The sequence below is a fragment of the Phymastichus coffea genome, unplaced genomic scaffold, assembly GCF_024137745.1.
Source record: "Phymastichus coffea isolate CEN01 unplaced genomic scaffold, Cenicafe_Pcof_1.1 PCOF00085, whole genome shotgun sequence".
Taxonomy (NCBI): Eukaryota; Metazoa; Arthropoda; class Insecta; order Hymenoptera; family Eulophidae; genus Phymastichus; species Phymastichus coffea.
This window is the reverse complement of record NW_026706896.1, coordinates 525,843-539,993: the sequence shown is the minus strand read 5'-3', so window position 1 is coordinate 539,993 and position 14,151 is coordinate 525,843. Positions and strand designations below refer to the sequence as shown.

At 47.4% G+C, this 14,151-nt stretch overlaps 1 protein-coding gene across 2 annotated transcripts in view; it reads left to right on the top strand.

Moving 5' to 3' along the window:
* LOC131668987 (rho guanine nucleotide exchange factor 11) overlaps positions 1-14,151 on the top strand; it is a 28,171-nt gene that overhangs the window by 9,156 nt on the left and 4,864 nt on the right. For both annotated transcript variants that reach the window (XM_058943517.1, XM_058943518.1), the window contains 4 exons: positions 6,416-6,542; positions 7,070-7,151; positions 7,468-7,520; positions 13,733-13,989. In XM_058943517.1, the coding sequence (XP_058799500.1) occupies positions 6,416-6,542; positions 7,070-7,151; positions 7,468-7,520; positions 13,733-13,989 (519 nt within the window). The remainder of the gene's footprint in view (positions 1-6,415; positions 6,543-7,069; positions 7,152-7,467; positions 7,521-13,732; positions 13,990-14,151) is intronic.

Sequence of the window (14,151 nt, the reverse complement as noted above, 5' to 3'; positions counted from 1 at the left end):
ACGAAAAATAAGCCATTCTATGACTTTGCTTGGTATAAGCTCAGAAACAGTCATTTTCAGCAACAACAAAATGTATTCCTCCGAACGTAGCTTCCGTTAAGATCTCGAGATTATTTTTCAACGAGAAAAACAGAAGAAAGCAAAAGATCGCGGACAATCAGCGAACGTTATCCCGCAATACAAAAAAAAAAGTCAATCACAGAGAGTTGAAATAAAAACAATCCTCCTCTCACGACTGGGGGGCGATTCGGCATAATTGATAATCGCGGAAATCCGCTTATTAGCTGCGAGTTCGTTCGCCAGGCCGCTTGCTAACACTGCAGCTGTTGCTCCTGCAGCCGCTACGATCGAAAGTGACAGTGCGAACAATAAACGAGTAAAAGGGACGGTGCGTGGCACGAAAGCAAATTTCCAAAGGTGTTTTTGAATGACAAGAGACATCGACTTGTTGACATGTGTCCTGTGAAATAAAAAAGAAATAGTTGATGTATATTACAAAACAATTGAGTTAAAAGATAACTCGCTTTAAAAACAAGAAAAAGAAGACGTAGAATACACGCACACACCAAGAGAAAGAGAGAGAGAGAGAGAGAGAGAAGGTGAGAGAGGAGTCTCTACAAATTAGAACTTCACCTCGAAAAAGGTCGTATCTGGCAACGTTATCATCTCCACTCAAACCAGCAGCCGCAGTCAGTGAGAGGAAGTGCAAAAAAGAAGTATTAACCGTATACAACATCGAGAAGGGCAACAGCAGCAGTACCAGCAGGCGGCACCGGAAGCGAAGAGAGAGAGAGAGAGAGAGAGAGAGAGAGAGAGAGAGAGAGAGAGAGAGAGAGAGAGAGAGAGAGAGAGAGAGAGAGAGAGAGAGAGAGAGAGAGGAGACACTGTGGCGGGCCTCTTGAAAATACACAACTATAGTTAGCTGGCGCGAGCGTGCAGCCGCCGAGAAAGAGAGAGAGAGAGAGAGAGATAGAGAGAGGGTACGAAGCGGCAGCTGCTCGCTGTTGCTACTACTCTGTCCCCTCAGTTCAGTAAGTAGCGATCAGCTCGACGCTACGCACGCGGCTTGATCTATTTTCTCTATCTCTCTCTCCTTGGTCGTGTGTTTCAAAGTGCGAATACGTGTTTTCAACAAAACGAATCAGTGAATGTGAGGTGTGCAAGATGTTGGAGCTACACGCACCGATCCTCGATGGACTGAACAACACGAGTCCAAAGTCGGCGTCGATCGACGAAGACGAAGAGGAAGACGAGTCGCCGACCTCGACGCCGACTTCGACGCCGACCTCGACGCCAACCTCGACGCCGGTCAACCTGACGTCGCGCACGCGATTCTACCGCAGCCGCGGCCTGCTACAGCGCAAGTTCAAGGCCAAAACCGCCGTCTGCACGCATTTCCGCGCCAAAGATTCGGTCGCCGCGCAACGACGAAGCTCCACCATCGCGAGAGTTTGGGACACCCTGGCGACCGTCAGGTGGTCGAACAATAACAACGCCAAGAGCAGCGCGGCCGTCAATCAAGACGCGCTGCTCGCGAGATTGGAACAGCTGAGAAGCGCCGCCGAAGCCGGCCACAGGAGCGACGATGCAGGTTCGTTTTGTCGCAATGGCAGTTCGCTTGCTCGTTGGTTCGACGCGACGCGTACCTCGTTTCGCGTGGTCAAGCGAGCACGGCTCCATCGTCGCGCGCTCACGATTCGGCTTTACAAATATCCGCGCGCGGATTTCTCAATACTCCGCTGGAAGTGCGCTCATTTGAATAATGTGGCAACACACAGGAGCGCGCTGCTGTTTAATTGATACCCACGTGGACTTTCTATTTTGAAAACCGACTGCGGCTTTCCCCCTCCCTCTGTTTGTCTGTCAGTCTCTCGCTCTCTCTCTCTCTCTCTCTCTCTCTCTCTCTCTCTCTCTGCCTCGTTTCTTTTCCATCATGGTATTCCAACGGAGGTCGGATAACGATTCAAGTTGATTATTGGCAAAGCGCGTGATCAAGGCCTCGTGCTTAACTTTGCGATTTCGATAGAGCTGGCGTTGCGCGCGCAGGTGACTAACTTATCGCCAATTCCAAATAACCAGATAAGCCACAGGTGTTATCGGCGAAAAGACATTCGCTCCTTTCAGAAAAGAGCCGGTTAAGTTTTCAATAGGTGACACGTATTCAAAACTGTCGATTCTTGAATACATACTCCTGCAAGAAAACTTGACTTCGTTTTATTATTCTTTCCCGGCGATACGGTACAATCTTTTTTTTTTGTTTTTAAAAGCACACGAGAATAATAATGGTTTGATTACATTCAACATTGACACGTTTTTAGTCGTTGCAAATTGGTACAATTGAGGCAAAATATATTGCTTCTTGTCAATGTCGCGTTAAAGTCGCTTGACGAATGACGCGCGTTCGAATGTTTATCGGTCGATTTCTTTTCTGTCTCTCTTTGCGATGTGTCTGCGCGCTAACCTGCGCGGCCACATGGCCCGCGGCTGTAATCACGAGCTTCACGGTGATATTTTCGTGTGCGACCGTATACTTCCTTCCCTCTTTTTCGGGGCGGTCGCGTGCGAACTCGATTAAGCCAATCAAGCGACACTCTGTACACGTCAATTGTCACTAAGTGAATATCAGCCTTTTCATCCTTTTCGTTGACGCGCCCATGGGAACTGCAAGTATTTTCGTACTTGGTCGCCGTTATGTAAAATGAAAAAAAGAGAGATAGCACTGTGTCACGTCGGCATTGAGCAAGAATGTTTTCGCACGACGCCACGGTTGCTTTTTCTCCTTTTTTTTCTCTCTCTCTCTTTTCTTTTATCATATGTGTGTAAAATTAACGTTCACATACGTTCCGAACATTTTTTAGATAAGACACTCCGGTATTACCGCCGAGATGAAAGAGTTAGCGCGAATCCTAATTCTTCGAACAGTCCTCGAAACCAAATTCCAATCCGGAATGAAACTGTTTTTTTCTTCTCTCTCTTTGCTTTTCGCATAAACGTCATACTATAACCTCGCCGAGAGCTCTAAAGAGAAACAATTTCTCGTGTCCGCTCGAGAACTAAAAATACACTTATATCATACCGCGATTCGTCGATTCACGATTCACACACTTTTCCCTATCTCTCTACGTGACAAGTGTGCCTGAACGCGTATATATTATTTTCTAAAAGCGAACTCTTGCTGTTTTTGCAATCGAATGTTTTGTGAGGAGAGTACACACTGATGTCATACCTGGTTTTTAGTTCGATGATCATGAAAACTTTTTGAGCGACATGAAGATTGTTTGCTCATCGTCTCGGCATGTTTAATCAATCGGGTGATAAATTCGAAAACGCTTCTCTTTATTTTTTCTTCGCCATCGAAAAATTATTTTGAATATTACGACCGTGAACACGCGAGAAAACTCGGAGCAGCATTAATCATAATTTTATTTTAAGTTTATATATGGTGAAAAACTAGTGTAAAAATCCGTGCCACCTTCAGCCAACTCTTGACTCATACTTGATTTTTTGGCCAATTGACGAGCGAGTATTCCCTTAGAATAATATAACTCACGAGTTTTAATATAATAAAAGAACCAAGAAATAGTAGGTGTCGTAAAAAATGAAAAAAAAGTTGAATCACCGTCCGTTTCCGAAATCGTTACATCAGACAAGCATGCTAAATAACTCGTACATCACCGTTCGACCTGACGAGAAGTCAGCAAATAACAAGCTGCGATGAGAGAAAGAGAGATGCAATCTTGTTGTCCGTTACAGATACTCCGGTTGGGCTGTATATCAAAGCCGGTTTCATATAGGAGCGCATCGATGATAACGATCCTTCTTTCCGCCATCGGATCGTTAAAAGCTCTCATATACGTGTTTTTCCAGATTCTCTCTATTTCAACGACTTTCCTCGTTACAGAAGAGAAAAGAAAAAAGGCGCTACGCGCGATGAGCTTTTTTCCTGCTCTTTTCTTATTCAAATACGATAATTTCAGATTTTTGTTTCCGTCCAATTAGACGAAACTTCGCGTGCGTCTTTGAATCGCAACGCGCGACGATTCATAAACGTATAATAATGCGAATCGACAACGCCGTGCGTCAGAAAATAGCAGACAATGAGCGTAATAAGAGGTATCATTGATTTATGTTGTAAAACAAATTGTTTCCTTCGCGCGAACGTGATGAATTATCATATATAATCGCGCGGCGCAGTAGCCGCACGTCTCCAGCGCTCAGCTCAAGCCGCGGGGGACACTCTTGCTCTGTTTTTCGTGCCGCGACTTTGGTCAGGATTTGTCGTAGCGCATTGTTATACATTTTCACGTCGCGCGCAATGTAAATATTGAACATTTTGATGTTCTAGAGTGCGCGTTGGCGTCTTGGGGCGCGCACGTTCAACCGCTCGGCGAAAAATTATCGGACAGGCTGCTCGGGGAGATGGTTGACGACGAGGCTTTTACAAAATTCAAAGGCATTTACAGCTCGACCAATGACACTCGATGAATAACAATGCCGATGGGACACTCTTGCTTAAAACAAACCAAGCTCTTCGCGTGGAATCGGGAAAAAGCGGTTTCGCGCGTATTCGAAAAGGCCGCTGGCGCGCAAACGAAATTAGCTCGTCATTAAATCTCGTTTGGCAGCCGTTCAAAAAACCAGCAGCAGCGGCGGCGGCAGATCTTTTCCCGCGTCACGCGAAAGATCAAAATTTCGCTGCACTCGCCGGTGTGGCCAAAATATTCCTTTATTTACTGAATCTCTGCGTGCATCTGTGTACGTACGTTGCGTTTGCTCTCTCGATGAAATCTCAGTTATTTTCATAGTTCTCGAACTTGTTATTGCCGGGGCTTCTATATTAATCATAATTTCGACTGCATCGTCGAATTTGCTAACAGGCCACAGCGGAAATTTTCACGTGCATCCGGAAAAGTTTTGTTAGTTTGCGTAATCTATAATTACGATCCGTTAATCCGAGCGAACGCCGTTCAATTTGAGTTCTGCTCGCGGCGCAAAATTGCATACGAAGCCGAAGCGAGCTTCCGTAAAAAAAGAAAAAAAAACAAGTCGACAGGTATTTATTGAGCACCGAGCGGCGGCACAGCAACCCTCTTGTATTTAGCACAGCGCCACATATGTCTGGCGCGTGCCCTATCGGCAATTACCTTACTGTGTCTTCTCGAGGGCCGCGCATCAAGGCACGTTAAAAGCGTTAAAAGCCACGGGGGCTTTGGAGTGTATTTTTAGGTAGAACGCAACGCGACGGAAATCTTCTCTCTCCCGCTTCTACTTCTTCACATTTCCGTCTATCTCGAGGGAAACTTTTTTTTCATTCCTCGAGGTTTGTTAGTCTTCAAGATTCATAGACTAGCTCTCGCTACGATTTGTCTTTTTAATGTGCTGGAAACTGGCGGCCCCCCTTCTCTTTCCTCTTTCTCCGTCGAACATTCGTTCGGAATTGAATTCTCAAAGTAATGCGTGTTTTGCATACTCGCTGTTTCTTCGATCGAAAAAGATGAAAAAGAAAGAAAACGCCAAACGCGATAGAGAAAGATTAAAGAAAATTTGTCCAAATACTTGCTCCTCTTCTCCAACAGCTGAGAGAAAGCGAGAGCGAAAGAGCGATAGCGGTTCGGCGGCGAGTGTTGCAGCTTTTGAGCAGCAGTGGTGCAGCATCTCGCAGTTCCTCCCTGCCTGCAGTGCATCTCGCAACCCTCGTCCGCCGACAGATGTGCGATATAAAGCAGCTTCGTGCTTTGTTCGAAACGGTTCTTTTTTCTTTTTTGGAATGTGTCCTCATGTATTTAAGTTTCTTTATCCGCAGAATCGAGCGAGTGATATCATTTTTGTTGCGGCGAGTGCGCGTTAAGAGTGATTAAGTCGAGCGCGTACAAGAAAGACTTTTATATTAGGAATTTCACGGTATGACTAAAGCGCACCAACCGTAAGATTCAAGATCATTGTTTCGAAATGTAGTGTGTGATTTGTTGCATGTGAACGTTTGGTATTTGTGAGAGTTAAACATGTTAGTGTCAATCGTAAAGCAGTTATAGTAGGTTCACAGTGCAATCTGTTCAATTTCAACTACGCTGTCGGTGCATGAAAGATAATTGAGACGAGGTACGATGTGCGATAAACTATATGTGGCACGTTTGTTTTCTTTCGTTCTGGATAAGATATTTTGAAAACGACATTCCAGAGAATAACTTTTTTTGGTTGGTTTACAAGTAATGCATTCTATTATTACGTATATAGAATAGCTATGAACAAACATTACATAAAAGCAAAGATCGTACGCGTGCAAACGATTTTGCCAATTGTGTGTCTCGTAACAAAAAACAAAAAGCAGCCCGTATAAACAAAAAGATCTAAAGAGTGGGCAGTACGCACTTGTGCGCTATATATATATATGTATATGTACATGTCTTTTTCGCAGGAGAGCATCGCGGAAGTGGACCGGCAGGAAGCGGAGCGCGGGGAGGCGGCGAGAGAGGCCGCGTTTCCGGCTTCGATCACGCCGATAGCATGGACGATCCCTCTTCCAGGGAGGACATCTCCGAAATGTACGTAATGCTTGGGCTTTTTTCCTCGCTCACTCTTGCCTCACGCCTGGCAGTGATTTTTCCGAAAGAGCGAATTCGAAAACGGGCCCCGCCAAGCAAAAAGAGCGAGATACCCTTGTCAACAGCGCCGGTGTGGCTTCGAACGGACTTTGCCTTTCCGAGTTGGTGTTTCAAGCTATATCATGAGAATCACTCGGGGCGTCAAAGGATGTCAAGCTAAATCGATAATTTGATCGAAAACACGAGCTAGCCTTTGGAGATTGTTGTCGAACGGCGATTAGATATGTGCTCGTCGCATACAGTACTGTGTACGCGCTGTTTAATCTTCCATTTGATTTCGACGCTGACGTCTCGCTCGAATCGCGAGACGTAAAGTCGTGAAAATAGATCGATCGCAATTAAAAACGGCGCGCGATAACGCCTAAAAAGCTCGCTTGCGTAACGGTTGGCTCTCTAAACGGAAAGCTTCTCCGCGTTGGACAGCGGCTGAGCAAAATTATTAATCCAAATCTTTCCGTCTGACTCAGGGTGCAGCAAAATATTTCCAGTAAGCCAAAGACGTCGAACATAAACAGGTCTGAAAGTTACAAGGAGCGGATACATCATAAGGTGAGCAGCGCCGGCAAATTGACTCTTGACGCTTTCTTTATTTACACGACCCACATATCTTCATACCATTTCGACTTTATAAACCGGCGACATAGCTCAATTTTGCGCATGCTTTCCGTCTACATCCACGCGTGACATTTCGTTCGGCAAAAAAAAGAAATGAGAAAGAAGGAAAGAAATATCGCTTTCTTTCGTGGAACTTGTAAATCTTCGAACGAAATTGACATTTTCTTTTTTTCCTCGTCTTCTCTCCCCCTCCCAAGAATGTAGCGATAGAGCGGCCTTATTGATAGCGGCTAATTTTTTACTTTTACAGCGACAGATACGTGAAAAGCGAAAGACCAGCGACCCAAACCTCTCCAAGACAAAGTAAGTTCAACACGCATTTCTCTCTATCTATTTTTGTACTTAGCGATCCTACGCGAGATGTGTCCTGATTTTGCCGGGCGCCACGAGAGTTCAAGTGCATCGACGCTTGGTCTTGCACTGCTTCTCGATTGGCCCTCGAAGAACAATCGCCCGGGGTGTGTTGCTTTGTGAACGCATCCTCGCGATGGCTGTGGAAAGTCGGTTTATCAAAGAAAGTTTCTCTCTGGTTCGCGACAGTCTCAATCCGAAAGCCGACCTTGCTGGCTCGGACGATCACTGCCGATCGAAAAGTTATCGAGGCGAGTGATTTACAGCTCCCGCCACGCGTCGCGCGCGGGCGGGCGCCAACCAGCTTAACGCTGTCGCGCGATCAGCGTTCGGCCTCTGGCTCGTGGAAATATCATTACTCGGCGGAGGGCAAGTCCAGGCGTAATCCACGACGCCAGCCAGCAGCTGCAAGCCTCCCTTTCCCTCGTCTCGCGTTTCAACCGGAGTGAAGCAATAGTCGCGCGCGCGTTCACGGTCGGGGAAACTCGGCCAACTTATTCGCGGTGCGTGCCCGGCCTTCGCCGCCGTGCCGTCGCCTAATTCTCGGATAAATATCGATAGCTCTGCTTTTTTTATTTTTACATGTCTCCCTCGCGACGAGCTCCTCTTCGCGTTTACGATTATTAATTGCGTAAGGTTCGGCGCGGGTGGGCGGGGTCTCGTTGATCGTTCAAAAATAGGTTTCTTTTTCTCGTCCGACGTCGCGTCAACGTCATCTGCTTTTATGAAGCGCGCGCGGGACATCCGTCGCCGGCGCGACCAAAAAAGACGGGGCTTTCGAGAATGACGCTCGGATAATTCATCTCGGTTGCCGCGGCCGTGGCGCGAGCGCGCCCCCTCTTTCAATGAGCAATTGCGAGCGAACGGATAGACATACGCACCGCGTGCTACGTACATCCCTCGACCGAGAAACAACGAGAAGAGACCGCGCTGGAAGCGAGCGAGCTCGGAGCTCGCGGTTATCAGCGCGCGGTAGCTATTCTTGAAAAGGAGAAAAAAGAAAAAAAGAAAAGCTCCCCTTAGTGTCGTCGGTCAACAGAAATTTCCCATCACCGTCGGCGCGCGTAGAGAGAGTAAAATAGTCATAGCTCTCCCTCTCTCGTGCGTTCCTCCCACTACACCTACAACCGTCTAACAATCGCAAGCTCGCGCCGCCGCCGCCGCCGCCGCCGCCGCCGCCGCCTCTGCTACCCTCGCACACGTGCAAGCTTTAGCGTCGTCGTCGTCAGTTGGGTGCTGGCGTTCGCTCGGTCGTTGTCAGCTTGCGGCTCCGGCTCTCTCACCTACGTCGCTTCTCCTCTTTCTCGTGCCAAGTGATATACGGTGGTGCGCGGGCGTCCAAGCTCGCGATTGCAAAAGTACCGAGTCGCGCGGATTCTATGTGATTTCTTGTTTGTTCGTTCTCTCTCTTTCTCCATAATTTTTTTGCCGAAGAGCGAAGGAAGAGGTGTGCAAGGGGTGGGGGTGGGGTGAAATCCTTGGGGAATTTATTGATCGGCGATGCGAGAGAACTTGCTCCCTTCCTTCCTCCTCTCTTCTGCCAGCCTTGAATCTACCCTGACGTTTGTTTACCCCTCTCGCCCCCGAGCAAACGCGCTAGAACGCCGAGGATCGGTAAACGAGCTTTCAAACGAGAATCCGTTCTCGAGCGCACGCCTGTGCGCGTCTGTGTGTGCTCTGCTCACTTTTTCGAGACACCTCGCCTGCGATTTTAGTTTTAGGCTTTTCCCGATATGTAGCAACTCATTTTCCATCTCTATGTATCGCTCGAATTCGGCGCATAGTTACGGGCTTTCGATGCAAATTTCACTTTTCACGAGCGCAGAACGAAATAACGCTCCTCCATAATCGATGATGAATTATCAAGAGCCGCGCGATGGTGAACTGGCAACGGGACTCGTAAGAAATTGGAAGAAATTCCCAAGCGACCATCTCCTCAATGTTGTCGCTCATTTAGATCTGTTCACACGAGAACGAGACACGGACAAGGGACGGTCGCGCTTCCATCAACGTCAGGAACGATCGTGAACGCGGAAAACGCTTCTCCGCGGCGCGCTCGAGACGAGGGTTGGCCGGCCAGTTAATCCCGCGCGGAGATGCGGAAAATTTTTTGTGGGCAGGAGGGGGAGGACGAAGGGAGGGCAACTTTTTACACGTCGGGCGAGTTTTCTCCCTACGAGGGACAAGTTTTGCCCTCCTTTTCGCCTTCCCTGCCGGCAATATTTTTGATCCTCGAAGGAGGTAGTTTTCGTAAATGTTTGACGTAGACATCATCTCGGAAATTGCGCACGGTCGGTTACTAAACTTTCGAGGCTTTTTCGAACTCTCCCGGAGGATCAACAAACGTTAGACGCGCGCGTATGTTTACCATTGGATGTGTCAATATTATCTGACATTTCCCAAGGTGTTTCGGATCGCAAACTTGAACAGTCGCGCGCTCGTTGCTTTTTCATAAAGTCCCGATTCGCCTCGTATCCTTCTGGTTTTGTCCCGCAGTAAAGTTAACTGTAAGAGCGACTCTTGCGTCCTCCATCGAACGGGCAGTCGCTTTCCCGGAGCTTTATCGGGTAGGAGGAAAATTGGAAATGTTTCATTACCAACGAAAAGCACGCAGCAATCAATCTCACCGGCCACAAAACAAAACGTCCAATTCTTCGCGCGATCCATCACACGTGCCCTTTGAACGTAGTTTCCTCTCCCCGTCCTCTCTCTCTCTCTCTCTCTTCAGTGTGCAAGAGAATGCCTCATAGCATCATTTGTCGTGCGATCGATGTGTAGTTGTGCCTTCCTTTTCTATTCGCGACTAATGAGCTGTATGTACGTACGTGCTGACCGCGAGACACGGCAAATTAGAAGGTGGCAGTCGGGGAGAAAGGTCGCGATGAATAGAATTTTACAAGTGTTTGATGGTAAAAACATTCGAGGAGCTTCATACAGCCGCTCCGCCGATCAACCCTCCCCTTTTAGACGGCGCGTAGGCGGATCGACGCACGTCATTAAAAAACTTTCGCGCTTTGGAATTCGATCATCGTTGGATTTTTCTTTTTCTCCTGTGCGTTTTCCTTCGCTACGCGTCGACCGATCGATCGCTGCACTGAATTAACTTTCATTAACGCTGTAATTGCGACGTTTCGTCGAGTTCTTTCGTTGATAATCGTCGATGCGCCGATCGATTGCTTTTCTAACGCGCAAACGAAACCAGCCGCATGAGCAGCCTGTGCGTCGCGATAGGGTATAGCTGACCGGAAGAAAAAAAAAATTCTAGTTCAACGAGCGCAGACGCGAGCGAGAGCGAGCGTAGTGGCGGATATTGCACCTGTATCTCGGAAGCAGCACACGAAGCCCGAAGGGAAAAAACGACTCGAATCGCGTCGATTTCGCCGGAAATAGACGGCGTCGTGCGTCAGGGTGGCGCGCGCGCGCGCGCGAAAGAATGTGTCTCGGGCAGCGAGAGACAAGAAGAAGGGGTGAGCTGGAAAAAGGCGCACGGCTTGATTAAAGTGACGGACGAAGGAGCGGCTTTCGATAAGGCTCGCCCCTGTGCTCGCTTTTTTCCAGACTGTTCCCTTACCTCGCGCGCGACTATTCGATTCGTAGAAATTATGTCGTTTATATTAGCGAGACAATACACACACGCGCGCGCGTACACACATCGATGGATTTTCCTGGCGATTTGTCATACTTCGTTTTGAAAATCCATTTCTCCTTCTGATCTGCAATCCGCGTCATGCTTTTCTAAAACTAGCAAACTCGTAAATAAGTGTTATTTTAAAGTTGGCAGTAAATTTGGCAGTAAAAGGAGCGATAGAAAGAAATATAGGGAGACTCGGTAATAATCCGTGTTTTCGCTTGTGTGTCGGACGCGTAATCGCTCGAGGGAATTGACCTTTTTAGTATATGCATGCCCACCACCCTCTGCCCACCTCTTCTTCGCTATTCGACAGAATCGACGTGCATTTGAATTATTATAGACTCATAGATTTTTTGCCTTTGAGGAGACTGGATAGTATTAGCATTTTTTTTTAGTTTATTGATTGACAGCGCTTTCATTTATCTCTGGAATTGGTTTCGAATAATGAATGTTTATCATTCGTATTCAGTTTCTTGTTTAATTGCAAATCGCAGTACATCGTTAACGAAGTAACAGCATGAAGTGACAATACGTGCGTGTATATAAAAAAAAAGACTAACGAATGCTCAGTGAAACTAAAAAGTGACGATTGAGAAGTTTGAAAAGCCGCTCGTAAACGGTGGCCCGAAGCGAAGCAAGCGCATTGGTTGCGATGAGGCAGCAGCAAAGGCTGCGGCTCAGCGAGCCAGCCATGACGAGCATCGAGCATCAGCCGGAAACAAAGACCAGCTCTAGCGTCGACGAGGTGATGCTCGACGACAACGCCAAGGATGGTCTCGTCGTGCCCGAGCGTAGAACTCGATCCGAGAGGTAAAAAAAGCAACGAAGTAGGTCGCGTACGCGTATCGCGCTCTCTCGGAGGGCAACGGATAGCGATAATCGATGCACAATCAACCCCCCCAAGGAACTATTACGAATGTGGGTCACGCGCTGCAGCAATTTTGTTTGTTTCGGCTGGGGGGTGAGGAGGAAGGATGAGAATTCGCAATGTCGTCGTCGAGTTTGTTCCCGAACAAAAGCTGTCGCGTTGTCGAGCGATTCGTTTTATTTGGTCTTCAATGGCGAAATTTTTCAAGACAAACGGGAAGTCGTTCCTCATCGAACGATCCCGCCACGTTATTCCTTCCCATCAATTGAGTCGCTGTCACGCGGGGTGGACGAGAGGGGGAGGCGGGTTTAGCAGGACTTTTATTGTTGGAAGACGTCGACGATCTGTCTACGCGACGACGAGAGACCTCGATTAATCAGCCGACATGGATTACACTCAATAACACGAATACACCCAAGTTTTCCGTTATTAAACCCGGAGGATCGATCGGTTGAAAATTTTCCGAGCGCCGCTGTTCTTTCCTACCTCCAATTACGAAAATTGCGCGCAGCGGTAGTTTGGGCCGATGCGTTGACATAACGTGCAGTTAATGCCGATCCTTGAGAAACGAAGGCGCGTCAGCGACGGAGCGTCATTAGAAAAATTGTTAATCGGGCGCTTTCCAAGCGGTTAACGGGCGGGCTGTCGTTTGGTTATCACCGAGGCAAAGAGAGACAACGACGGCGACAGAGCGCGAACGTATGCCGTGGGGCTGATGTGCCGCATCGCAATTTCATCGGCGCCTTTTAGACGGAGCTCAAGTGCTCTTGTCCTGCGGAGATAAAGTTTTGCTTTCTAAGGTTTTTTACTGGCATAACATGATTGAATGGCTTCGCGGTTCTATTTTTCTTTCCCCCCTTTTCGCTCGTGCAAATAATCGCTGTGGCAATTTAGAATTTTCACTTTCGCGAGAAGACCAACGATGTTGACGTTCTTCGCTCACAATATTTTGCCAACTTAACAACCCGACCGCCTACGTTGTTTGAAAAAGCTTCGGAATTTCGCGCAACAAGTGTATAACCCATTAGTATTCGTCGGTGCGAGAAAGAAGAAGAGGAGAAAATAACTAATTCATTGGCCTCTAAGCTACGTCGAGTGTCGCGCGCGCGGTTACATTAATTCGGCTGAGAATCACCCATTATTTATAGGCATGACGTATATCCTATTGAAAAAACACGCTTGTCGCGCGACATGAAAGTAGGTTAAATACTGCAATCGTGTATAATCGTGCGACGAAACGTCATGCCAAAAAGTTCACTCCTGCAGGAATTTTTCGATGCGCGAGACGAGTTCGTTTCCATTGATTTTACGAAATTTTGCTCTTTGCCAGATATAAAATAATACTTTTTTAATATCAAGGCTACCTTTAGACAACACAATGAAATTCTATGTGGAAAAACTTTTGAAAATCGGCAAACATCTCAGTATGTGGTATTTGAAATTCGTATTGAATTTCTATTTGAAGAAATCAGGCATGATTTGCATAAGGCTATAGCGATCCCACGCAGACTGATCAAACAAAAAAAATAGAACTGTTGATCGAAGTAGTCACTTGTTACTTTTGAGTATCTTTGAAAAAAATACGTTCACAAAAGCTCTCCCCCCTCCCCCCAACCGTCAAAACGAGAAATAGCAAACTGTTAATTCAACTTGGAAAAAAATCAGTGACTGTGATGCAAGCGGAGCATTCCCGGGCAACTCGGCAGGCAGCTCATCGAACAGCAGCCTGTCGACACGAAGTCTGGACAGTCCGTCGACGAGCCTCGAACAAGTGCATCCTGCCACGGCAAACGCGTCGGCCTCTTGGGGAGACAGCGACGTCGATGTCGAGCCCGATCCGCCAGATTGGAGTCAAGGTGTCGCCGAGGAAGTATTCGCGAGGCTTAGTAACGTCGAGAAGAAGAGGCAGGAGGTCATCAATGGTCAGTATAACTCAACTTCGCTCTCCGTTTTTGTTTTTTCTTTCATTTGCCGATACATGATCGGCACGTGCGCGAGCTTGCGGTACGTTTCGAGTCTGCGTGAACTCGTTCAAATAAACAATAGGTGTATACGCGTAACGGAATCAGTAACTTAGCTTTCAA